The sequence below is a fragment of the Triplophysa rosa genome, linkage group LG18 (assembly GCF_024868665.1).
Source record: "Triplophysa rosa linkage group LG18, Trosa_1v2, whole genome shotgun sequence".
NCBI classification, from domain to species: domain Eukaryota; kingdom Metazoa; phylum Chordata; class Actinopteri; order Cypriniformes; family Nemacheilidae; genus Triplophysa; species Triplophysa rosa.
Genome location: NC_079907.1, coordinates 5,612,864 through 5,640,385, shown reverse-complemented (window position 1 = coordinate 5,640,385; position 27,522 = coordinate 5,612,864). Strand labels below are relative to the sequence as shown.

The 27,522-nt window shown below is 38.1% G+C and overlaps 3 protein-coding genes across 8 annotated transcripts in view; 2 read left to right on the top strand and 1 right to left on the bottom strand.

Moving 5' to 3' along the window:
- The window catches only part of qki2 (QKI, KH domain containing, RNA binding 2), a 34,824-nt gene extending 18,965 nt beyond the window's left edge, over positions 1 to 15,859 (top strand). Inside the window, exons 4-8 of one of the 6 annotated variants that reach the window (XR_008964751.1) lie at positions 2,065 to 2,208; positions 5,294 to 5,381; positions 5,899 to 6,195; positions 6,532 to 7,272; positions 11,333 to 14,072. Coding sequence is in view for 5 of the 6 variants with exons in the window: in XM_057357757.1 (XP_057213740.1) it covers positions 2,065 to 2,208; positions 5,294 to 5,381; positions 5,899 to 6,195; positions 7,198 to 7,272; positions 11,333 to 11,349 (621 nt within the window). In the remaining variant the exon portion in view is untranslated. Of the gene's footprint in view, positions 1 to 2,064; positions 2,209 to 5,293; positions 5,382 to 5,898; positions 6,196 to 6,531; positions 10,769 to 11,332; positions 14,073 to 15,582 lie in introns of those variants that run through there. The other 5 variants (XM_057357759.1, XM_057357758.1, XM_057357757.1 and 2 more) reach the window with 5 other exon arrangements.
- A 3,956-nt stretch (positions 15,860 to 19,815) lies between these two features.
- timm23a (translocase of inner mitochondrial membrane 23 homolog a (yeast)) lies at positions 19,816 to 21,956 on the top strand. The gene is made up of 7 exons (XM_057357762.1): positions 19,816 to 20,179; positions 20,317 to 20,375; positions 20,637 to 20,730; positions 20,808 to 20,892; positions 21,037 to 21,095; positions 21,221 to 21,331; positions 21,431 to 21,956. The coding sequence occupies exons 1-7, from the start codon at positions 20,074 to 20,076 to the stop codon at positions 21,541 to 21,543; spliced, it is 627 nt and encodes a 208-aa protein (XP_057213745.1). The 5' UTR covers positions 19,816 to 20,073; the 3' UTR covers positions 21,544 to 21,956.
- An 831-nt stretch (positions 21,957 to 22,787) lies between these two features.
- On the bottom strand, positions 22,788 to 26,759 carry zgc:112285 (uncharacterized protein LOC561476 homolog). The gene is made up of 6 exons (XM_057358912.1): positions 26,197 to 26,759; positions 25,747 to 25,856; positions 25,578 to 25,672; positions 25,196 to 25,476; positions 24,810 to 24,973; positions 22,788 to 24,732 (listed from the first exon to the last, which is right to left on the bottom strand). The coding sequence occupies exons 1-6, from the start codon at positions 26,354 to 26,356 to the stop codon at positions 24,553 to 24,555; spliced, it is 990 nt and encodes a 329-aa protein (XP_057214895.1). The 5' UTR covers positions 26,357 to 26,759; the 3' UTR covers positions 22,788 to 24,552.
- Positions 26,760 to 27,522: the final 763 nt, after the last annotated feature.

Below are 27,522 nucleotides of genomic sequence, written 5' to 3'. Positions count from 1 at the left end.
GCTTTGAAAAAGTCACAGTTATTATTAGCTTGTTGTCAGCTGTGCATAGGATGTAATGTTCCCTTATTGAACGCATATATTTGATCACATAAGTATTCTCTTCCAAAGAGGTGGCAGCCAATTATTAACAAATACATCGTCCCCTACTGCGATCTGAGACCGGCGTCGAGGATGTGACTGCTCTATGTCATTGTTTTTCTCATTCAAACTTTACCCTTGAGTCCCAGGTGATTTCTGCGATCGCTTGAAGTGGGGCCCTCGGTCGAAGGAGAGCGAGTTCACAGTAATTGATTGTTCTGTAGGCCCGAGCTCCGTGTCGTAAACATAAGCCCTGCTGTGATGAAAAACCCAGCTGGAGACAATGCATAAAGACTCGAGGCTTGGGCCCGAATGCCCCGTTGCTATGGCAACCGGCGTGTCACTCCCTTTACAGGCCAGAGCGTTGAGATAAACTGACAGTCTCTTGCTTCCAAGCTCACCGTTGCTATGGCAAACGCTCTCTGTCTGTTGATGTTTGGTCCGTGTGTCAGCTGAACAGTTGAAATAAGAGTCCATGAAAAAGTTTCCATGGAAACTGGCCACCGCAAAGTCATAGGAAGTGGTCTGTGCCCTTATATGCGGTAGATGTTGAAAACTGCTATGGAAAAACATTATAAAGACATCGATGTGGCCCGGCGCACACGCTCGGACACGTTGTTGTAGGGTGGTGCTCATGCGGACGATCCGGGCTTAAGTCATTTCCCAATCCGGTCCCTGTTTCTTTTTTTCTGTCTCTATCTTTTTCTGTTAGCTCAAATGAAAAAACGTAGTAGACTTTACTATTTACTATAATAAACACTAGTATATGTGTGTGTGTGTGTGTGTGTGTGTGTGTGTGTGTGTGTAGAATACGTATGTGTACGTGTCTGTATATGTGTATGTACTGGATTTTCTCTACTTTTCTTTTCTTTTACTTTTATTTAATTTCATTCTTTTTAGGGCTATATCTTTAATTGTTAGTTTTCCCCCCAGTACAGCTGCTTTAATACAATGCAAATTGTGAAGAGCGGTATAAAATAACCATAGTAAGTTTTAAAGTATGCTACTGTATTTGCTACAGTCGATCAGTTCACTCTAGTGAAAGGAATAATTCACCCAAAAATGAAAATGGTTTAATCTTTTATTAGTTATTTCAAACCTGTATGACTTTCTTCTGCGAAACACAAAATATATTTTGAAGAATGTTGTAAACCAAACAACATTGAACTCCATGAACTTCCATTGTATGAACACAAAACCACTGAGACATTTCTCAAAATATCATCTTTTGTGTTCAACAGAAGAAAGAATGACCTGAGGGTAAATAAATGATGTCAGAATTTTTATTTTTTGTTGAACTATCCCTTTAATACTACAGTATACTATAGTACACATTAAAAAAGTGTAGCAAGTACGATAATATACTTTTTTTACTTTTACTTTTTACTTTGATAGTTTACTATAGTAAATAAGTATATTGCAACATTTTTTCCTGTCGAAGCGATTTAAAACATTTTTATAATCAACTTGTCGCTAGTTTACAAAGTATGCTTTCTTATGTTTAAAACAGCTGAATGGAGCACAAAACAGAGCAGAATGTAGACAGCGTGTAACGCTGACCAAGCCTACACAGACCAATGTTTTAAACCATGCTGCAGACTGAATATAAAAGTTGCACAAAACATCCAAAAGCCACACAAAACTAATCATAGCCCACACCCACAGATGCCTAATAATGATCATTGTTCACAGCAGGCTATTTCAAGTCAGACAGCAATTGTCCCAACATGTATTGTTTAAGACGGGAAGTTTGATGACTGTAGCGACAGTGCCTTCAAAGGGGATACATTTAGAGACGCATCTTCTTTGAGTTTACCGTGTTCACAGTCTTTACAAAACACAAATCACTTATAGACTCATAAAGAAGTAGGTTTTAATAATAGTAGACTAACCTTTATTTTTCCCTGCCGGATGTCGCAATGCTGCAGTAGAACACTTGTGTTATCTTATGAGCTCTGAGTTATCTTCTTTTTTTGTCACGGGCAGGAAGAGCAGAACAGGGGGAAACCGAACTGGGAACATCTGAACGAAGACCTCCACGTCCTCATCACTGTGGAAGATTCTCAGAACCGCGCTGAGATCAAACTCAAGAGAGCCGTGGAGGAAGTCACGAAGCTGCTGGTCCCTGCGGTGAGTGACGTGACGTCTGTTCCCTCAACTTTTCGATAAATGTGTGGAGTGACAAAAACCCATTGATAGGTCTCTGCAAACAAGACCCCTGGGGTGTGCTCAAAAAACGCTGTTTAGATCATGATAAATGTATTTGCACTCAGCGGGTCTTTCATTTTCCTGCTGGTAACCTAGCGTCCTCAGGTGAGCGTGTAGAGAGGAGTTGCTTTCTCCATGAGAATTAAGTAGAGCTACTTGGCACACATGACTCCAGATGTGTAAAGGTGAGCGCCGTAGGCCGTTTTTAATAGGCTTGAATACCTTTGCTTATAAATTAATCAGGAGGGCCAAGACTTAAGGGTCAAGGCTCAAAAGAGTCCCACAGGGGATTGAAGCACTGCTGTGCTACTCTGAGCTGAATGGAAATTAACCTTTGTGTCTGAAGGAAGTGACATAATTGTGTATTTACAAGGAGTGTTTGTTAGATATAGACATTCAGCAATATGTTCAGATTTTATTTAAAGGGATAGTTCATCCAAAAATGACCGTGCATCATTTACTCATCCATCCTCATGTCATTTCACACCTGTATGACTTTCAGAATCAGAAAATATTTTGAAGAATGTTGGTAACCAAACATTGATGTCCATTGTATATTTTCTCAAAATATCTTCTTTTGTGTTACACAAAAGAGTCAAATACAGGTTTTGAATGACGTGAAGATAAATAAATGATGACAGGTTTGTTTTTGGTGGACTGTCCCTTTAAGATGCGTACTTCATTTTCACCATCATTAAAATGTAAGCAACATAATAAAAATGTTAATTCATCAATTTTTTTAAGGACAAACTATGTCTTTTTTGTTCATTGCAGTTTTACTCAGAAATGCATCCCATTACGAAAGGTAAAATAACGTGCGATGCTGACCTGGGACCAAGTATAGTTTTTGTTCATGATTTTTTATGTAGTTTGTCACTTGAGAATGAAATTTTACTTTGCGTGACTCTGCATTGCGATCCCTCTGCTGTCAGAGAGAGAGGGTTTTTGGAGTCCCTGTGGTGTTACCGTGGTAACCCTCTTGGAGATGCACTGATGCATGATTGACAGCTCTGCCCTTTCTCTGCAATTGAATCGTGAATGGAGAATAAGCTCTTTATAAAGTTTAACGCTGGTTACTTCAGGAAACGCTCAGCTCAAATGTAAACCCACTACTTTGTTTGTTTTCATCAAACTATCTAGTGATATGGTGTAGAAGAATATCTTCCTAATGCTTTGGGCCTTGAACTAGAAAACATCTCCCTAGAGTGTAGAATGCGGTTTTCCATCCGATTCGGATGAGACGATTCTGTAAGTATGCACTGGGATATAGAAGAATCCCCATAGCAACGCATCAATCTCTAGGCAAAGGTGTCTAATCCGTTTCTTTCCTGAATTGAATGGTGACTAAACGAAAGCGTTAGCACCCAGCATGTTTTTCCCACTTCAATGTTCAGTTCTTTCATTTGTAATCTAAACCAATCATCTTGTTGTAATGCCATCAACGCATTCAGTTTATGTTTGTAATGGGTTTTTACTAATTTTTCCTGATAAGACTATTTTCAGTTCTTGATTTTAACATGTTTTAGCTAGATTGCCATAGAAGAACCATTTTTGGTTTCACAAAGAACCATTCAGCCAAAGGTTCTTCAAAGGACCATCTCTTTCTTACTTTTTATAATCTGAAGAACCTCTTTTGTGAAGCAGAAAGGTTCTCCACATGTTAAAGGTTCTTTATGGAACCAAAAGGTTCTTCTATGGCATTGAAGAACCTTTTAAAGCACTATTTTTTTAAGAGTGTACTCCTGATATATGTAAATACAAATGCTATGCTGTTGTCATTCAATTTTAAATGCCTTGTTATACTCCAACCATTTATTTTATTTATGTATCTCACAAATTGAGAGTTTTTAAGAGAATATTTGTATGTTTAATTTTTTTTTTGAAGTTGTGAAGATATGAGGTGATTAAAAATGGTAAAAACGTGTTAAATGTAAAATTCTTTTACACGTTAATTTTAAAAAGTCAGTCTTCTACACATTGTTTCGATAGATATAAATCGTACGATTATAGCTCATTTTCCGTGTGCACTTAACTGTATCTCTTTGACTTAGTTGCTTTGAATCTAGTTAGCCATCATCATCTCTAATTCATTGTATGACTGATGATATTCTCTTTAGCGTTTAGTCGGCAGATCTCTCCAAAGCAAGCAGGGAGAGAGAGATGTGTGCACATACACTCGTTGATCGTACTTCTTAAAGCTCTTTGCTTTTCTGCTTGCTGACATATCCATAGTTTATATCCTTCTGTGGACAGTTGCCTGAGCCCCTCCCTGACCTGCTTTGATATCAGACTTCACCGTCCAGAAGCTACAAACTTGCTGATCTTTCCCCTTGTTTGTGCTTCTCATAGTTGGGATTTTTTATGCCGTTGGAGTCGATGTATCTCTGCTCTTCCAGCTGTTTCACAGTGATATGAATCATTTTGTGATACAATAGCTATATGCCATAGATACATGTTAACACAGAGGAGAACTACTAGGTTTTTTGATTAAGTTGCTGTATCAGTTATTACAATAAGCTTCGACTAATTCAGCAGAAATGAAATGTATTGTAATGTATGCATTGTCTGTGGACAGACGGCGAGTACGGGCATTGATCCCGGTACACATTGTTGAGGGTAACGCGATCTGTTGCTTTAACCTCTCTGGCTTGTTTGAACAGTGGCAAAGTAAATCATCCGTTAGCTGTTAGCAAGCGTGAAACTGTAGACCCCCGGCGCCCCGCCTGTGGGCGCACATCAGGCCAGCAACCTCCAAATTCTGATCCGAGGCGGTTTTAGCCAGTTCTGTTTGGGTTGTGTTTTTCTACAAAAAATACAAACTGACCCCAAACAGAAACAAAGTTTCAACCCACTCACATTTCTGAACAGGGTGTGTCTGCTTTGTGGTTAAAAAGGACAAAAAGCTTAAAAGGATTTCATAGGGTGATACTAAGTTTTTGAATATTTAAAAAAATAAGAGTTTCATTTTAAAATGACATTAAAAAGGTTCATTTATGTGTGTGCGCAGGCGGAAGGTGAGGACAGCCTGAAGAAAATGCAGTTGATGGAGTTGGCCATACTCAACGGCACATACAGAGACGCCAATATCAAGTCACGTAAGAATGACGTCATCAATCCTCGACCAAAAAAAGCAAAACACATTTTTTTCAACATTTGCAAACACAAATTTTTAACTCCTTTTTATTAGAGATGCACGGATATATCGGCCAATAATCGGTATCGGACGATTAAATGAATTTTTCAAGCTATCGGCCGATGATCAGGGGTGATAAATCCTGTCAATCAAAAGAGGACAGGAAAATGCTTTAAATTTTGCTCTGTGTATAGAAAATGTTAAGAAACATCACCAGTTTGGTGTTCAATATTAATAGTCATATTACGAAATAATAATTTAATCTTCAGTATCCGCAGATATCACTCCCAATAATCGGAAAGGAGGAATTTAGTATCTGTGCATCTTTACTTTTTATTGTCTTTTGCTTTTCTTTTGGCTATTTATTTACAATATTTGCAAGGGCTCACTTTATTGACGTTCTGGTTAGGGCTTTAGTCTCCAATTTCCATCCTGCTCACATCCATGCCTGTTGCTCTTGTATGTCTCATTCTGTTCAGCAGCGTTAGCCTTCACGCTGGCCGCTACCGCACAAGCTCCCCGTATCATCACAGGCCCCTCACCGGGCATGCCCCACGGGGCCCTGCGTACCCCCGCACCCTCTGCCCCCACCCTCATGCCCCTCATCCGACAGATCCATACCTCTGCCCTCATGCCCACGGGCACGCCCCACCCTGCCACCCTCATATCCCAGAGCCCGGAATCGGGCATCATCTATGCACCCTACGAATACCCCTACACCTTGGGACCTGCAACCTCCATCCTTGAATACCCCATTGACTCCAGTGGTGTTTTAGGTAAGCGATGTTTCAGGGTTTTTTGTCTTCATTGTCCAGGGATTGTGAATTCAGCGCTATTTTGGGGTTGGGCGGTATGACACTGTGTAAAGTGATTGATAGAAATGTGTAAATTCATATTTTGCAATGCCACGCTTAATATCCAATAACATATATATTTGTGTCCAAAAAAATCGAATGCATTATTTAATAATAATAATCCCGATGTACACCATTATAATGATCTAAGATTTCAGTCATGCCGCCCACCCCTATTTGGAATTACAGTTTTTTTCCTCATTTGCTCAGAGCTCCAGCATTAGAGACTAACTTCAGCATTCTGTTTTATTCTTGTAGGTATGGCTTTCCCAACAAAAGGCTAAAAACACTGAGAGGTGTAACAGTCTTCAACCTATACGAGTGTTAAACTGCTTTGCTTTACAGCTGCTTTGGAACAAAAACAGAGAAAAGTGCAAATGAAAATTCCGTTTAAAAAAAATAAGAAACAAAAGACTATAGGTCACCACGGCTCATGTTTACACTGGTCTTAACTGATATTTTCAGATAAATTCTGATAATTAAGCCTTTTATTACATTCCTCTGTTTGAAACGTAATGTAATCTATATTTGTTTAGCTTGTAATATTTGCATTACTTGTAACTGTTTCCTAGACATATAAAGTGATCAGTATTATTGCTAAAGTAACATATTTGTGAAAAACATACTACATTAAGTAACCCGTAGTGAAATTATTTCTGAGGCATCTAGGTGGAAATCAGGGCTCTATTATCATGGTATCAATTACTTAAAGCGTTAAAAGCAACACCAGTTTTTTTTTTGTAGGATGTGAATTTTGCCATGATGGGGCCCTTATAAAAAAGAATGTTCACTAGTGCCTTGCTAATTTGCTTTTACAAGCCTTGTTAAACACTTCTAGTGTTGATTGAAGTGTAGTGTTCATGTGTTTTGATGAATAATCTGATTTTAACTCTTGTTTTGTTGGCAATGTTGCGCTCTGAGCAGGTGCCGTGACTACTAAAGTACGAAGGCAGGATATGCGCGTCCATCCTTACCAAAGGGTAGTGACCGCAGAACGAGGTTAGTTTAGCTCCAGTGTAAAAGCTGTGCTGTGTGTGTGTCTGTGAACAGATGTTTCAAGTATGCTGATCGCACTGTTTCATTGCATCTGCCTTAATGCAAATAAGTAATCTTATAGTCATTTCTAACCTGCCAAACATTAAGATGAGCTCGGCATCATTTGAAAGTGGTGATGCTGTTGTCTGTATAATACATTCCAATCCATCCGCACAAATCTGCCAACCTGAATGCATTGAAACTGTGGGTGTTATCAGCTTACTTAGTATTATTTGAGCATGTTCAAAATACAAAAACTATGCGTTGTTACATGAAAAATGTAATTGATTATCGTAATAGGCTATGACAGTTTATGACAAATTCCAGATTTAGTGTGATATGATAAATCTAGCACTTACATGGTTTAAGTATTGAAACAAACATGATTTAAAACTCAGTGGCAAGGGTCGATAGATATTTGGACACTTTAGTCTCATAAAAATGCAAAAATGTCGTTGCATAATATAAAAATCATCAAACCATTTGGTATGAAATTTAGGCCTTAAGTACAACGTTAAAACATAGTTTGTTTTAAATGTCTATAAAATAAATTTATCGTTCAAAATTAGTACAAAAATTCTGGATTCATAGTTAAAGTGACCAGAACTGTATGAAAACAGTAAAAATGACATTGAAACTTATTGGTTAGGAAATGTATGTTCTGAGAAAAGCTGTAGCATCATTTGTTTACAGATGCCACTTGGTTTGATAATTTGTTATCTAATGTAATGAAACTTATTTTGAGTTTGATTCATAGGGACAGTTCACCCAAAAAGAAAAAATGATGTCATCATTTACTCACCCTTGAGTTGTTACAAATCTCTATAAATGTCTTTGTTCCGATGAACATAGATATTTGGAAGAATGCTTGTAACCAAACAGTTCTTGGTCACATTTAACTAGCATAGAAGGAACATTTACAATGGTTGTCAAAAAAAAAAAAAAGTGGGGCAGGCCTAATGGTTAGAGAGTCAGACTCGTGACCAGAAGGTTGCCGGTTTGATTCCCAGGGCCGGCGGGTAACGACTGAGGTGCCCCTGAGCAAGGCACCTTACCCCTACCTGCTCCCCGGGTGTACGTGTGTTCACCACTTGCTGTGCGTGTGTTCACTACTCTCTGGATGGGTTAAATGCAGAGGTCACATTTCGGGTATGGATCACCATATCTGACTAATAGGTCACTTTCACTTTACATTCTTCAAAATAACTTATTTTGTGTTCAACAGAACAAAGACATTTATAAAGCGATTTTGGTGGCCAAGAACTGTTTGCTTTCCTACATTCTTCTAAATAGCTTTCCTCAGTGGTTAGAGTGTGGCGTTAGCAACGCCAAGGTCATGGGTTCAATCCCAGTGATCGCACATACTCAGAAACAATTGTATAGTGTAATGCTTTGGATAAAAGTGTCTGCCAAATGCATAAATGTATATGTGTTCATCAGAACTAAGAAATTTATACAGATTTGGAACAACATGAGGGTGAGTAAATAAAGACAGAATTTTCACTTTTGGGTGAACTGTTCCTTTAAGTGTCCAAATACTTTCTGGAATCTCTCTAGACCTTAATACAGCTAGTTTAATACATACAAAGGTTCTACAGAACATTTATGGAGCGAAACTGCCCGTTCGGTGAGCTCTGTTACTCTGATGATATAGTGAGAGCCTTTAGGCTCATGGTCAATGAAGTGTGATGGAGCTCACAGGTTTCATCTCTTTATTTCTTCATTTGTCATTTCTTTGATATCATTCTCTCAGCATATTTTAAGGAAACTGTATTCTAGCTATTCTTAATTGCAATTAATTGAATCGTTTTGTCTGCACTCAACAAAACTGTTTTTGCATTTCATTTGGGGAGTAACATAAAATTATAACTATAATTTAGTTTTTTTTATAACAAGCATAAATTTATCATGGTCCAGCCTGGTCAGACCATCATGAATTAAAGCTAATGAAAGGAAATTCAATGCCATTTTTCTTGATTTACAGTATGAATGGATGCTTAACCATATTTATTGAGAAAATTCAGTATTCCATATTTCAATTATAAGCTGTTTTGTTTTTCTCATTTTTTCCCATCGTGTGATTTACAAAGCATTTTTTTTCATAATAGTGCGTACACTGTTTGAAACCTTTTTTTACATATATTATTTATGCATTTTTACTACAGTTTTTATTTGTATAGCTCGACGGATTTTTATTAGGATAAACTATGAAGTCTGTGGCCAGAATCGTTGAGCACATTCAAGCAAACTCTTAAAATGCCTTACATGGAAATAAACTGGATCTAAGGGAACTACATGATCAGCTTTTAAAGACAGCTGTAATGAAACTGATATTTAAAAAAACACATCGTTGTGCCAAAACTGTACATAAAATAACTAGGACTCCTGAGAGAAACTGTAAACGTGAGAATCTACTGATCAATATAAGTAAATTTCATACCTGTAAGACCTTAACATGTAATAGTCCAATACAACTGACCAATTTAATGCATAACAATTGTGAAATTGCACAATAAGTCAAATCTATCTTGTGTGGTTTACTGCCCATATAGCCTTAGAAAGAACTCCAGGTTTTGTTCTGTATGTTGCAGTATATTATGTTTAAGGTCGTGTGGATGAGAAATTCTCATTGTACCAGGTTTGGGTAGTACATCGCACAAGATAGACCAGACAGATATGAAGGTTAGAACTTGTTTGAGGAGGAAAATCATCATATGTGCTGCCTGAACATTTACAGTGATTTTCCATTCAAATAGAGCTGCTTTTGCTCATAAATGGAGAAATGTAAAGGAGTGCTTAGGATTGCTTTAATCTCCCCATCCAAGAACTTCCTCATGGTAAAAATATGGCACAAATAGTTTGCACTGAAGATTTTATATCACCGGCTCTTAGGCGCGGACAGAGCTAGTGAAACGAGAAAATACAAAACGGCAAAACCTCAGTTCAGATGTTTATAAGAGCAGGACGGTCTGTAAGCACAAGACCGACAGATGAAATATTCCAGTTTTGGTTTTTTGTTTCTTTTCTCTGTTGTTTTGCAGTACATTTCTTTTGAATTTTGTCATATGTATGGAAAAGAACCAAGTTATCGTGTGTGTGATCTTTTTAAATACGTTTATGAAAGCAATATGTTTAACTATAAAGCAAGAACATTTATGAAATTTTATTGTATTTGTAAATGAATAGGAAAGTTATGCTAGTGAACATGTAGGCGGAGAGAACAATGCCATGTTATTAAAGGGGGTACGTTTTTAGGATGTCGTACCAATGGTGGTCTTATAAGCTGCAGGCTAAGAGTTTGTCAGCTTGCGGAACAAGTCGATTTGTCTTTCTAATTGTTTTCTTGTGCTGTAGCCCTAAATTTCAGCCAATATGCTTTAGATTCAATGTGTTTGAGTAGCATTCTGTATTTTTTTGTAAATAGTCCAATTTTAAAGGCAATAAAGTTGAGTTTTAAAAAGTACTTTGTAGCAATCTCTCTGGTTTAAATTGTCACTCCAGGTCACTTCTCTCGATTTTCTCAGTCACGTCTCTATAACTGCTCATGAAGTCATATCATTATCACACTAGCAGCTTCGTGGCTTTGTATTGAACCAGCACTTTTAATGCTTAATAGCAGTCGGAGGATTCTTCATCTATTCATACGCATCTCTTAATCCAGGATAGATCACTTTCACATCTTACTGTCAGTTTCTCCAGATATCCAAACTCTGTTGACTGCTACTAACCATTAAGTGCTGTTAGTTTCATTTGTAATGACTCTAAAAATCGCCTCTTTGCTTCTTTAACCATTTTCACCTGGGATTTGGGTTCTGGAGTGAAATCATGAAGGACTTCATGATTTTACTGTGTTAATATAGATGTGGAGCGGTTTTCTCTTTCAGTAGCTGTAATTTAGTAATGTCATATTGTCATCCACTAGCGGAAACTAATCTCCTTCTCTGTCTTTTTTCTTTTGTGTCCCTTTGTCTCTTTATTTTTTGTTTTCCCTCTGTCTGTCCATTTTTTTTCTCTAACCACCCAGCCGCCACCGGCAACTAACCAATGACCTTTGAGCTCTCAACTCTTCACCCAATGACGACCTGACCATTGCCTGCCTGCTGATCAGCTCTCTGGCTCTCGTCCTTCGCTTCTATGTTTTGGTGGAGCCCGGAAGCTGCTTTAATTCGCTTAACGCAGCCGAGAGGCCGCGACGGCCCCACGCCACCACCCGCAGAACAGAATCGGGCCCCTACTCAAACCGAGTGACCTGGGCTACCCTGCCTGCACTGAAATGTCAAAGCAATAACGCTTTCTGGGCAACACCTAAATCTCACTTTTAGCCTTTCACACAAGCACACATTCACACGCACACTAAATAAACACGTGTGTTTATTCATTTCCTAAAAATCAAGCATAATATAACTGTGGTTACATAATCCTGCAGACACTATTCAGAAGAGAGAGAATTAAACACGTACGTGGAGGAAGCAGTTTACTTGTCCAAATGTCCATAGGGGATGTAAAAGCCATGCTTGCCTACCAGCGTCGAAATGCATCCAGACACGTGAACAAATGTACAAACACTAAACATCTTTTGATATGAGGGTGCTGCACAGGAAAACGAATATATATATATATATTTTTTTTTTCACAGGTGATCCTTTTGTATTCAAAAACAGTATTGTCAAAGTGTGAAGAACAAATGTTTATTTCTTTACAACGACAAATTTTAGAGACCAAAACAGTGTCTTTTTTAAATAAAGAAAGAAGTGCCTTATTTTACACAGTATCATTAAATACAAACAAACATGAATGTCCATCAATGTGTCATATCAGGTATCAATCAATGTCATCAGGTTAATTCCTCTTCACTGATCATAAGAACAATATGTCACAGCATGTTACACTCGAACTAGTTTGTATTTTTTTCTTTTAAGATGTTTTACGCTGTCCTTTAATAATAACAAGTACATGGCGCCCTTTATGTTCACCATCTGTTTGAATTTGATGTACACGTACAAACTCTAATGTTTATAGATTTTCAATTTGTTTCACCAGAGTGAAGCCCACGTAAAGCTTTATCAATCCGTTACTCAACCATTATGATGTGTTGGTTATAGTTTGGCCTTCATTTGATAATTTCTTTCTATGTGTAGCTCAACGAGCGTGTTTTACACGGATGTTTCTCCATGCCTTTCTATGCAACTGATTTTGTTTTGGTCTTCCAGTAAAAAATTCTGACCATTTCAGAGCAGATGAACAATTAGTCTGTTTAACAAACTAAAATGTATAAATAACAAACTACGATAAGACTTTGGTCATGATAACTGGATTTTTGGATATCATCTCCTTTTTAATAGTATTGGTTTATGCAGAACAAATGCAATAATCTTTAGGCGTTTGAAGTTGTGCTGCAGTATTGCATGTATTGTTTAATCAACCTGGATATTGAAAGGAAATATATTGCAAATATATAAATGAATGAAATTTACAAGCGTTTTCAGACCAGGAACTTTTTGGTAATGTGCGTTTCGTTTAGTGTTTGCCTTCCATGCAGTAATATTACAGACTGATTGTGTTTGTGTGTGAGTGAGTGGGTGAATGTTTGTGTGAATGTTTGGTGTCACACGTTTATTGTATATGCCAATGAACTGCAATTCTCCATTCAAGCTTTTGATTGTTGTTGTTACTTTATTGCAAACCCAAGCAGATCCCTGCATTGGTAAATATATGGTCCTATTTATAACCATTGTAACATTTTATAATGTATTTTTTTATCATATTTTGTATGTGAGAAATAACATTAAATCACATTTCCAGATATGAACAGTATGCCTTATTACACCAGTTGACATTGGAGAGAAACGCAGTGTATTTTTTCCAGAATTATATACTTCTACAAGTGATGGAAAATCATAAACTGATTTGATTTGAACAATGTTATTTGGTTCCAATCTGGTATGATTTACCAGGGTGTTTGGTTTGTTATTGTTGCTTTGCCTCTGTGCCTTCTTATGTAAATTGGAAGCTATTAACCATTTCAAGTTATATAATTTGATTAATCTTTTCTTGCCGATTGTACTAACAGTTGATGATTTCTACATTAACCCGTCAATAATTTTCTTTGTCTGCTTTGAATCTTTAGAACGGGATTCGTGTGGAATTAAGTATGTTTTACTGACTTTGAATTATGCTGGACTAAACTCTGTACTGAGAAGCAATAGGGGAATATTAAAATCATAGTTTTTAAACGAAACTAACTTGGTCGCTCTTTCTCTTGTGCTTTTACATGTGCCAGATCACTATGCCTACTAATCCGATTCAGATCAACGAGAAGATCTCTGTCCAAACTTTTCCTTACTCTTTAATTCACCATCAACAAAGCTGCATTTAATCTTAAAGTTACAGAATAAAGTTTAATCAAAATTAATATGAATGGAAGTTGTAAGAACACTGCACCCCACCTCTGTTTTACACAGCCTTTCTCAAAACTCTCCATTGTGTGTGCTTGTGTTTTGCGCCATGTGTTACGCAATTTTGGACAGGGAGTAAGAGACACTTAGAAAGGAGTTTACACCGGTAATTTCGAGTTGAATTGTTTAAAAATGAAAATGTTTTTATGTGCTTTCCAAAATGACAGAACATTGGCTCTGATAACTTCCACATTGAGCATCATGAATGAAAACGTGTCTGTATTTGTTCAGGGATTCAAGGCCTAAGAACTTACAAAACAAGTATAACTCTGAATAACCTTCTAAAAACCTTTTTATTTTCATTTTGGTAAACATTCACACATTGTTTTAATGAGTCGCTGTTGTTTGTGTAATGGTCTGTGCTTGGCTGATAAAGCTAATCAGACTCCTGGTTCCCACAAGACCCCTTCACGGCGCCCAAGAGTCCCGCTGAGTCCTTTTCAATCTCCAGCCATAGTCATAAAATAAATATGCTTATATCCAAAGGAAGAAGCCACAGAGCTGAATCTGTCACCGTCACGGTCGAGGTAGAGTTCTGTTTTAATAGCACAAAAACATGAAAAATGTACAGCGAGAGAGAGTGAAATGGATGGAAAGAGGCAGATTAATTTACTCCCACAGAAAGCAAGCTGCTTATTAAACACCACACATTTTGTGTTAAATGGTTCCTGTCTGTCCCAAATTACTAGCTGCTATGTAAGGAAATCATTCCCTCTTTCCATTTTTGGCCTGTTCTGTCTCCATCTCCAACCTGCAATTAAAACCTCAATTTCCTGTCTCGTTCATTGTCCGATGCACCTCCCACATCTGAACTCCATGGCAACTTACTTTATAAAAAACACGTACTACCCCAAGTAATGGAGGGTAGTGTGGACTTTAGCTGAGGGCTGAAGATGAAAGATGAACTGGGTTAGTCCCTGTACTGATCCCAGAGAGAGCGAGAGAGAGAGACACAGTATCCTCTGTTGACTCACTCACACTATGACTTCCCCTCATAGGCTGCAGTGACCTTTACAACCTGTATGCCAACAAACAAATTCGAACTTAGTCGATGAAAATAGAAGCTTTTGCTTCCTTCCTTCCTTTATTTCCTGTCAATCTAGTGATTTTATTAGGTGCCGATGGCACGCCATGCCAGTAGGAAGAGACAGACAGACCACTTGTAGAAAAATGAGTGGAGACGTAGCGGTCAATTTGACCGTAATAATAAAGGAAGTCGATGCATTCAGATAAAGACGGATTTTTCAGGGCACTTATTTGAGTAATTTCTGTTCTGATAGGGTTGTTTTATTTATCGTGTTGCACCATATACATATGACACCCATGTGTTATTGCACCCTGATCTTAAGAATTCGTAACTATACTTTACAAAGTGGCTCAATCATGAATTTGTAAGAATATTAAGAAAGCAATAATGAGCACTTACAAAAATAAGTATACTTCAAGATCATTTTATTAAGGATGCTTTAGCAAAGTTTAAGTATACTTTTAAGTATACCTTATGTAGTAAGCATACTGATATCAATGTGTATATTACAAATGTGTATAGTATACTTGTATGTATACTATTTCAATACTACTTGGGACTAAATTGGCCCACTTTTTCGTTCATAAAAGCATTTTTTAGTAGACAGTACTATACTTGCTTAAAGCTTTTTTTCATTTGTACTGCAACTAGCCTAATACAAGTAACCTACAAGTACACTGTTTACTAGCTTAATATGCTACTTGTAGAACATTTTTATCTTAGAAAAGTACACTTTGAAGTATACTTTTTTTTAAAAGATTTATTTTTGGCGTTTTTTGCCTTTATTTACAGTACAGTAACGATGAGAGGACAGGAAACGAAGTGGGTGAGAGGGGGAGTGGGATCGGGGAAGGACAACGAGCCGGGACTCGAACTCGGGTCGCCCGGAGCGCAACTGCACCATATGTCGGATCACTAACCACAAGGCAATCGGCTATATATAGTTTTTATACTTTTGTAAGCAAACTTGCTAGTTTTCTAACAATGTAAACTAAGTAAACTTCTCTAGCGAAGTAAACAGTATACTTATAGTTTATTATTTATATATTATTTTTGCACTTAAGTATGCTGCTGTGTTCCTATTAAGGTGTTCATTTTTATACTTGAAATAAACGTTTTACTGTACTTCAAGTAAATTTACAGCAAATATAAACTTCAGCTCCAAATATTTTATTTACTCTAAGCTGCACCTAAAGCTGATTTGTTGATAAACATAAACATGTATGTTCTAAAGAAAGTATGTAAAACTATGTGAACAAGTCTTTTATAGTTTCGAGGTTCTACTATAGTTCTACTTAACAATTTCGAGGAAAATATTCTTAGGATAATTCCTTATCCTTAAAGTATATCTATCAAAAACATTGAGTGCAAGAATAGATACACTTACATACCTACACTTTCTGGTCAGTATAAGTCATGTACTACAAACTATACTTAAGTATAGTTTTAAGTATATTTCTGAAAAGTACATAAAAAGTGGATTAGAGTATACTTTCTTACATTTAGTCTTAAGCCCATTGCACATTGAGTCCGAAATTTGCGTCCGAAATTTCCGCACGTTAAAAAATAAATACGACCTCACGTTGTGTCAATCACATTTACACACTGCCTCCGATATTTTCGTCCGTCATAAAAAAATTCGGACCGGGTTCGATTTTCTGCGTTTTTTGCATCCGTCAAGCATTTTGAGTGGCCTTTTTTAACAATTCAGAGACACCATACAAACGAGAGCCAAATACGAAAAAACGCATATGAAAATTTCGGACTGTATGTGCAAAGACCTTTAAAGAACAAACTTTTTTGTAAGGAAAGCCTCACCCCTAAACCTAACTGTCACTGGTGCAAAAGCAGATCACACGAAAACATACAAATCAGCCACTTTTTAAAATATTTATGAATTCCCACTTTGGTTATTGTTACCAATTCCGAACCCAGTTATAATATTTGAATTATCTGGAATAATTTTGAAGGCCCTATGTTCATAATTGTGTTCTTTTTTCTCTCTCATTTCTTCCACTTTGTCAATGTTTATAAACACTAAAGTCCGGTTTCACAGACTAAAATTAATGTGTGACCTGTCTTAACTGAATATAACTTGCCCAGAAATATCTTAAAATATATCAGTGCCATTGTTTTGTCTCAAGATGCACACCAGTAATGTATTCTTATAAGGCATTTTTATAAAAGCGACATAAATATCTTAATTCAACTAAGGCATAGTCCTGGCTTAAACTAAGCCGTGTCTGTGAAACCAGGCCTATATTTGCACCCACACATTTTTAGCTTTACACCATTGTATTGCAATGTCTGAAACAATAATAATCTGATTCCCCGAGTTGTGTTGAACCAAAGGAGTGTTAGCTCTTGTGAGTCTTCTAGGAAACCAACCACGCTTAAACAATGACCACAAAGAAGACGCTTCCAGTGTGAGGATATGGAGAGGGTGGGGAATGTCCTCCCAGAGGGCTCCAACAGAACAAATCTCCAGGAATCCTTCTTCTCTGCTCTATTAACGACCCGTTTCCACAGACACATCCATCCGTGTTTATGTAAGAGAGGAAGTCATCACTGTTTTCCTAGCTTGTGTAATTGTTCCTATTCATAGCCAAAGATCTGAGAAATATCAGTGGGAGATGGTGATGGCGGGGTGGACTTAAAGAGCACGGGGAGCTAAACAGGATGACACAACAGATGTCACGCCACACCGAAGCCACGCAGTGGGGCTCTGCCTCGCTTCAGTTACGTCTGATAGGTTGTGTAAGTAAAGATGTACAGAATCCTGTCTGGCTAATTTTCAGTCATTATCGGTCCTTGAAGTTTAGTTAAGGACACTAGAGAATGATTTCACTTTTAGTGTTAACAACCAAAATCAAGGCCACGCTCTTTTGGACCCCCTTCCTCTCTTTCTCTGGGGTCTCCCACCCTTCCTGACTGCTCTCGAGGGCTGGGGTCCGGGGTCTGGCTCAGTCTTGGCCCCCCACGCTGGCTCCTCCAGTCAGGACACTGGCCAAACTGGTGGGAGAGGACAAGAGAATTTGGCAGGCCATAGTGGAGAACATTGAAGGCAAGCCAAAATCTTAAAGCTCTGCCAGGACGGGGAGTGACGGGAGCTAAGCCAAGAGATAACTTTGGCCCGTGGATTTTACTTTGTATGTGGGATATTATAAGGTTTATGTGGATCTGTTATGAATGTCTGCTGGGCTTTAATGAAACAAATCTACACGCTGTTAAGTTTGTGTGGATTTTAAGTTTCCAAGAATAGGTCGTTCTGTTGAACGCTTATGAGCTTCTGTAGCTCTGGAAAGTAACTGCTTATCATAACATCACAACATAGTGGTGATTTCTTTGTACTGCTTGTGTCTTAAATATAAATGTGACCCCGTTTTAAAATGTCACTCATGCGTGCCAATCGGTCATAAACTGTTAAGACATCTAATAATATATCTGTTGAAAAATAAATCCCAAACACCAACAGTGGGTTCTACGCTTGTACAAAAACACGATGGCTTTAAAGTCTTCATCTGAAAGGTTTCAGAGCCCCCGTTTGAACCCCCATCCTTCCCTCTCATCTCCTCAAAAGTAGTTTAAAGAACAGAGGCTCGGCACAGCTTTGACATCTCCATGGTTACGCACCCCCTTAGGGGTCCTCCTGGAGTTTTGTGTCTACTCAGCATTGTTTTTCTTGAGTTTTGGCACACCAAGTCTCAAAAATAAGAGTCCAACAGAAATTGCGGCGATAAAATGCAAGTGTGATGAAAAGATATTTGGAGAGATTCATTCATTATGACATCACACGGTCATTTCCCAGCGTTCCTTGGGGTGCCGGTCTCTATTCTGCAGCTTCGGCAGCGCTGTGGGCTGTCTATAGGAGCCCTCGCACTGACTGTGAATGGTCTTTTTGTTGGGGAACAGTGAGCCATTTCTGCTCCCACAGAAAGCACTGGGTAATTTAGTGTGGATGCCAGGAAGTCTGAGCTCACAGAATGACAACAATGGCAAACGTTATTGCTCCACCTCAAGGGGTGGAAGAGAAAGAGAAAGGGGGAAAAAATTAGCTATGGTGATAAAATTCTGGTTCAACCTCCTCCCACACTATGAATTCCTCTTAAATCTTGCATGAGGATAAGGCAATCTTTATAATGTTAAACAACCATTTGTGCTTTCATAGGACATGGTTTATAGTGACACATGGTTCAGTGTGAAGTGGATCTTGTCTCAACAACATTAACATAAATGGACAAAAAGTTTTAGAAAGGGAAACTTTCTCTCAAACTTTTGTTCTAGGGTGTCATCTAGTGGACAAGCATTATTACCACAAATAAGCATCTGCCTTTTTAGCTATAGGGTCTTTATTCATACCTATAAAAACACAGTTTGGCACAAGTTCTATTTATGATTAAAAATAAGCAATGTTTTATTGATAAACAGTAGGCTAAACAGCAAAGCAAGCTGAAAGAACATTGCAAGGCACATTTGAAAACGCAACAATTTCAATAGGAAATTGAATACATTTGTTTTATTTCAATAGGAAGTTGTTTCTGCTCTATATGTGATTTCATATTTGAATACAATAGAAGATTTTTAGCGTCACTAAACTCCGCCCTCTCGCGGTGAGTTGTGCGTAATATCAGCCGTTAAGTGTCCACGGATTCACACTTCGAATTTTCACCGGAAACAGTAGACCATCCGGGTACTTTGAGAATACTGATTTCAGCATACTATGATTTGGGGCGTACTAATTCTATTTTCTAATACTATTTAGGACGGAGAGTATGCGAATTGGACCGCAGCACAAAAATCTTGCGCAACCAAACTCACGTGGTTGCAAACTGTCGTAAAAACACCAGTTTAGCCAATTTAGCAGTTTTCTTCTTACATAAATAGCTTTATGGTTTCTATATCTCGATATCATTACTACTATATGCTCCACCTGCTTACTTTATCATGTGAACATTTATTAAATCTTATTTTTTAGAAATCGTCCGCAATCGTACTACAAATTTTACAGCAGGATTACGTCACCTGTGTCCTTTCGCTTTACGGCAGAGCGGCATGTGGAGGTCAAAGATGGCAGCAACGACGAGAAACTGAAAAGCTACTCTGATCAGATATAAACATCTCGTGACAGTGATATCTACGAGGGCCTGGATTTAGACAGAGCACTATCGATAAAGAAAATCGCTCAGTCTACGTCGTGGCTTTCAGTTTTGGTTAGGCTAACACAGCGAGTCAGGCATCTGGTCATCTAACGTTAGGCGGTTTTCCTGTATCAGATTAATAGAAATGGATAATAATGCACCCGGAGCAGGAGGATCTAAAGGGGGATTGGGAAGCCTTTTCGGTGGAGGAGGCCCTGAGTATTCAAATACCGAGCTCTCAGGAGTACCATGTAAGTAATCGATTTGTCTGATCTGTTCAGATATTTAAGACGTAACGTTAACGTTACATTTTTGGGTCAGTCAGATTAAGTTGGGGCATCCACACATTTCTGACAGTATATAGTGAATTCTGTTTTTCTGATCTTAGTGACTGGTATGAGCCCTCTATCGCCGTACCTCAATGTTGATCCGCGTTACCTTTTACAGGTGAGTTTCTGTATATGACATTTCTGACACTTTTAGGTTGTAGAACTATATAACCACTTGAAGGATCAATGTACTAGTTTATAGTGTATAGGCGTTTGAATAACTTTTAACGTGTAAAACCATTTTGAAGGACAAAACCTTTGATCAGCAAACGCTTGTGACAACTTGCCCCTCTTTGCTGAGATTAGTTTGTTTAATATTGTGTGAATGCAGTAGGTCAGTATACTAAACTGTCTTTATGTGCGTATCTTACTTTCCAAGGACACAGATGAGTTCATCTTGCCAACTGGGGCAAATAAAACCCGAGGCCGCTTTGAGCTGGCCTTTTTTACCATCGGGGGATGCTGTATAACAGGTGAGGCCTGACTCCATGCTGCTTGTCCTAAATCTCATGTCTTTAAAAGCCTTAACTTAGCTTTTTGTCTTTTAAAGGTGCTGCTTTCGGCACCGTAAACGGGCTCCGTATGGGGCTGACGGAAACAAGAGACATGGCATGGTCAAAACCCAGAAATGTGCAGTAAGTGTGTCTTCGTTTATATAGAATTTGATTCCAAAATAAAATGCACCCTGCAGTATTTAGCTTCCCTTGCGAGACATTTAAATATCAAAAAAGAGATTATAATTAACCGTGCTTTAACTAATATTATTAATATTCCATCAGGATTTTGAACATGGTCACACGACAAGGGGCGTCTTGGGCCAACACACTAGGATCTGTGGGTAAGGAATTCATTGCACTTAGTTGTCTCGCATCGCAAAAAAAAAATATTGCAACCTGTTGTATCATTCGACTAGTACATACAGTACATGCCTTATGTTAATATTTTGCTTTCTCGTCTCAACAGCTCTTTTATATAGCGTGTTTGGTGTGGCCATTGAGAAGGCTAGAGGTGCCGAAGATGACCTCAACACAGTGGCGGCAGGAACTTTGACAGGGTTGCTTTTTAAATCCACAAGTGAGTCCAAGTCACATTGATCATAGTTATATGAATACTAGTGCATGTTTTTTCATTGATGGAGTAGAACATGATATTTATTGTATTTATTGTGTCCAGGTGGACTCAAAGGAGCGGCCAGAGGAGGTCTTGTTGGTTTGGCCTTGTCAGGACTATATGCGCTCTACAGCAACTGGAATCATTTGAAGGGGACTTCGCCTTCACATTACTGAGAGCTCAGATCATGGACTTATTTTGACTCTGAGCTCATCCTTAGTCCGTATCACAATTTTTATTCCCATGTCAACTTTTGGAGAAGCACCAGTTTCCTCTTGAGGTATCTCATGGAGAACCAGATGTGTACAGGCTTCTTCAGGGGTTTATTAAGTATAATATTTAATTTGCGGAGTCATGCATTGCTGCAAATCTGTTTTGTTGGTAATGCATCATTTGCAGTTGATGCTCATCTAAGACGGTCGAAAAACACTGTGTTGTGTAGAAATGTATTTTGTCATGTATTTCTGGTTTGAAGTTTTGTAATTTGTTTGTCCCATGGCCACATCCGCTCTGCCATAATCTAAAATAAAATGCAACTGTTTGACAGTCTTCATTTAGTGGAGCCGGAAGCAGTGTCTGCTGTGTTTGTCGTCAGTGTTTGTTTTATGCAAAAGACTGAACTTTTCCCCCCAGAATTAAGTTCTAATGAACATTGGGTCTCGTTCACTAATAATTGCGTAGATCTTTCATATTTATACGCACATTTGAACTTCTCACGAAAACGTTCCGCCTAAATTCACAACACGTGCATACGCACATGAATTTGTTCTTAACCTCGTCCTCATGTTAGTGAATTTGGAGTATTCTAAATGAGCGGCCGCGTGCACAAGTTTAGTCGTTCGCATAAAACACTCACAGTCCATCTCCATATTAGGGCTTTCCGCCTAACCTTTCCTTTACCACCTGTCGTCACTTAAAGGGATATTTCAGAGGCAAAAGAAAATTTCCCCATGTTTTACTCGCCCTCAAGGCATCCTGACTGAATATGACTTTCTTCTTGAAGAATAATGCTGTCGGGAGTTATAATACCACGTATCATTTTACTTCCCAATTTTACACCAGTGAATGGGCGTCGACTTTTTGAAGCTCCAAAAATGCGTCCATCGATCAAAGAACCGCTCGACGCGGCTCCGTGGTTGTAACAAAGGTCTTCTGAAGCGAATCGATGCGTTTGTTTAAGAGAAATGTCCATATTGACAGCGCTATTAATATTAATGTCTAGCTTCCGTTATCCCTCTGAGGCTCTTTTTTCTGGAAGTAAAATGATACGTGGTATTATAACTTCGACTGCATTATTCGTCAAGATGAAATTTAGTCATTCAGTCAGGATGCCTTGAGGGTGAGTAAAACATGGGGAAATTTTCTTTTGCCTCTGAAATATCCCTTTAAGTTATATATATATATATATATATATATATTATTTAACGTATATTAACTATTATCCTAAGATGAAACATACGTCTTTGTGTGTATGAGTGAGAGAGAGAATTGGCTAATTTCAAAAAGTGAGCCTCACTCGTATCATTATAAAGCCCTGAAACACCAAGAGATGAGCAAAGAAATGAATCCTCTCTGTCAGCTGGTCCAGTGCTTCAGTCCTGATGTTCTACTGATACTCTCAACCACAACAATACTGCCAAAATACAACATACTGCCAATAAGTTGTCATTGTCTGATGCGACAGAGTGTTAAAATACATTTGTTGAGGCAATGAAAACTAAGATCCATTGGGATCAAGTGATTGGTGACTGTAATCATTGTGTGCATGGTTAAAACTAAACTAAAGTGCTACTAAAACACTCAAAAAATGGTTAAATTGTTGACTCAATTAGACATCAAGAATCAGTGTATGAATCTCGACAATCAACAAAAGAAAGCTTCATGCTGCAATGCATGCTGGGTAACATCATTGTACAAAACTCATTCATGACTCCCAGCATGCATTGCAGTTGATCTGTTTATCTGAATTAGTTTGATGATTGTCACCATTGTTGAGGTTTGTATGACTGTTGATGTCTAAGTCAGACAATTGTCTGTTTATTTTATCACAGTATCTTTGCATTTGTGAACCAGGACATTCGAATCAGTCGTAAAAGATCAACTTCCACATTATTTAGTGTCACTTCTCATCTTTATCAAAGCTTAACTTTTTAAGCATCTTTTCTTATTAATGCACGAGTGTTCTTATTGAAACACTATTGTAAACACTTAAGGAGATTTCATTTAACATTTAAAGTCAGGGATCAAAAGCCCAACTAAAGCAAACACTGATAACAATATTGGTCGTTTGCTCAATTGTATAAATTTTGATTTGAACCAAGCCATAAATATAATTTGAGAAAAGAAGTTGACGTAATTTTTTTAAGTTGGTCCAAAGTTTCACTTTTTTCAGTGTATATGTGAAAAAAATGAATTGACAGGGGTCTTGTTTTATGGGTTTATTTGGAAGCAGTTGAAGTGTGAAAGACTAATAATGACCTGTTATTACAAAATGAATGTTTCCTTTTGTTGCCTTTCTATATTTTATGGTGTACACATGCAGAATGAAAGCATTTTAAGAAATAAAATATAGTTTGTTTCTCAACCAGAACAACTATAGGCAATTCAATATCCAATTAGTCTTGTATAGGCTAACTAACCCAAATATTCTCTGTTTCATAGATTGACTTTGATACATCATGCATTCATTAAATACAGTAACTACTGTATTTTTTTTATTTTCCCAAGATATGTTTGACTGTTTTTTTAGGATTTAAATGGGGGATTCATTAGAAATTATTTGTATACATTTTTCTGTTCAGTGAAAAGAATAGCAGGTGTAACATATGAGCTATTTCCTATCAATACCTTACGCTGACCATCAAAGCACCTTATGGACTAAACAATGTACATGCCAGTCCTTACAGAAAAAATAGCTGAGGAGTGTGACTCACAATAGCCAGAATTTGTGCTTTGCTGAACACAATGTGATTGTGTGATTTAGCTAAAAGCAGTTGATATACTACAGCAATGCCCAGAAGAATCTCACATGCACGACTTGCAAAGCAGTGCAAACTACCCTAACTTTGGTGGCCGCCAGGGCACATCCACAACAGGATGACCGGATCCAGACCGGGACATGGCACTAAAGCTGTTATCACGTATTCTCCTGCAGTTGTGGGCAGGGAATTCTGGGAGGTGACAAATCAGTGCATGAAGAAGTCCCTGATGCGTGTGGCCTCTATCCATGGGATGTATGCCGCGGTGCGCGTGAAGACACTGGGCTTGTTCTCCACCGTGCAGCCGATGGGGCCGAAGCTTACAATGCCGTGGACTTCCCAGTGGTCTCTTCCCACCTGACACAGCAGTGGACCACCAGAATCACCCTGGAGGAATAAGAACCACATAGTTAAGATAAAATGTAAGATCGAATATGGTGTTGAAGATGAGCTGTGTTTTTTACCTGGCAGGCGGCTGGAGTGCCTTCTGTATCCCGGAAGCCAGCACAGATCATGGAGTGTCTCACACGGTCACCCCAGAATTTCTTCTGTTTGCAGGTCTTGTAGTCCATGATGGGGAGTCGAGCTTGATTCAGTGTCTCAGCTAGTGACACATTTTCTTTTCCACCTAAGATTTATCGAGGAAAAGCGTCAGTGGGTCACATTTTATAAACGTATTTCTGGTGATATTTAAATGCTTATATTAAATATAACCATTATAACAAAGCACCTTTAATAATGCCGGTGAAATATGAAACACTTTTTTACTTTAAGAATTAACCAGTTATACATTTATCGCTGTACTAAATATTTCTAAAACAATTATTTTATTTTTGGTGCAATACTTTACCTCGTGTGTCTCCCCAGCCAGTTACCCAACAGTAGTGTCCTGGTTTGAGGTTGGTCTGCTTGCGCGGCAGGCAGGCGTAGCGGATGAAGTCAGTGGTCTGGATATCCGTGGCAGCTTTGACCAATGCGATGTCATAATCCAGCTCACTGTGAGCCGGATAACGGAAGTGCTCGTGTCTGTAGATCCTCTTCACAGGGAAAATTCGCTCAGCCGACTCTGATCTCTTCAACTGGTGCTTACCCAAAACGATACGCCAGCTGTTAGCGTCCTCTGCTTTTCCCCTGGGCAACAAAACACAGAAAAACACTTCTACATACATCTCTTATTGAGCTTGAAGTACTGCCTGACTCTTTATGTGTTTTCTGTATTTATCAAGTCTTACTTTTGAAAGCAGTGTGCTGCAGTAAGAACCCAGTTCTTGTGGATCAGGGTCCCTCCACACACATGTACGTAATGTTTACTTCCCCTGGGACGAACCTGTAAAAAAAGATACAAACATAAATAGTTGCACTTGATTGATTCTATCTGAGAGTCATTCTGGAGTCATTTACCTGCAGTGAAACTTGCCATGGCCAGGAGTGAGGTCTGGCCTCATTGCCGGACACGATACGCTCGACTGTGCTTGGCTTGAAATGAGCCAGGCCACAGTCTTTCGGCCAGTCTAAAGACAAAACAACGGTTTAAAGTCTGTTAAAATAAAACGGACAAGCAAAAAAAAATCTAAACCTAAAACAAGACACATTTATCAAGTCAATATTGTATAGTCTATCTATACAGGCTATCATGTATTCAATTTTCATAGCATTTTATATATCATTTTAAGTATATTTACTGCAAAATCATAGATTTTTTTGCAATGAAGGTACGCTGGGTTTGTGAGGAAGCACATTAAATGTTTCACACCAAAAATGCAATGAAATTGCAGCTCTTTGAGAAACACAGAATTAAGTGTAAAATTGTTCTTTTCCACTCCAAAACCTGACTTTCATTTTGTTTCTCACCAAGATGAAGGACTTTGTGCTGTTGAAGGCGACTGGGGTTGAATGCGTGGATGGAGGTCCTGTCCAACGCCAGGCCCAGCTGTATTAACAGTAGCAGAAAAAATCTCCTTACCGCCATGATCTTACAGTAACTGTGTGTTGCGCTTTGGAGATTATGCATTTATACTATGCCCAGTACAGGAGCCATTCTTTGTCCTATCCACGCCCCTGTCACTGGGACAAAGCATTTTGACAACGCCCCTCCCTGTCCTGGATTTTTCTGGTGGGGTAGCTGAGGGTTTTCAGAACAAGCTGGCCGCAGAGGATCATGGGAGTCCTATCAGCATTTTCAGTCACTTGCCAGTGTGCAAAACAACTCACCCTGAATGGATCACCAGTAGCCTTCTTATGGTCACGCCATGCCAACATCCAAACAGTTGTTAGCCGACCTTCACATGACCTCCTGCTGTACAAGGACACATTTAAACCCTGATAAATAATTAATACGGCCTTGTGTAGTTTATATTAGGGCTGTCAAACGATTAATCGCGATTAATCACATCTAGAATAAAAGTTTGTGTTTACATAATATATGTCTGTGTACTAGGCTTATTACCTTTGTGTTTATAAACACATACACATACATGCATATATTTGAGAAACATATCAAATATAAAAATTAATAAACGTTTATATGTAATTTAAATTATTGGTAAATATAAATAATTAACCTAAAAATTTAAATGTATATATATAAATGTATGTATGTTTTTGTATTTTTAAATACAAAATGAATATGCACAATACACGGACACATATTATGTAAACACAAACTTTTATTCTGGATGCGATTAATCGCGATTAATCGTTTGACAGCCCTAGTTTATATATTCATTTCATCAAAGATTAGCAGGATCTGTTTTTAGTAATCAGTCAGTTAGCAGATCTAATGTGATTTACAGTAACCTACATTCATTAACAACTATTTCGAGCAAGTTGAGTTCCTGGCTTCCAATTGCAACCTTTTAGCTGGACTTTTAATCACAAAAAAACATGAACCAAAATGCAAAATATACCTCAACTTTAAAACACAAAAGACACAGGTATACAGATCCAGCCACGAAAATATGTTCTGAGAACGTTTTGCTAACATTCCGGTTAAGTTATGAAAACGTTATTTCTGAAAGTTTTAAACGTTCCACAAACCATTAACATAATGTTTTATACTTACTTTTTATAACATTAAGAAGGAATATTAGTGACATATAATGGAAGAATTCAGATGCAAAAGCCTCTATAGCCATACATCTGTATGACGTCTGCCAGTTTGTTTCCATTCTAAATTCT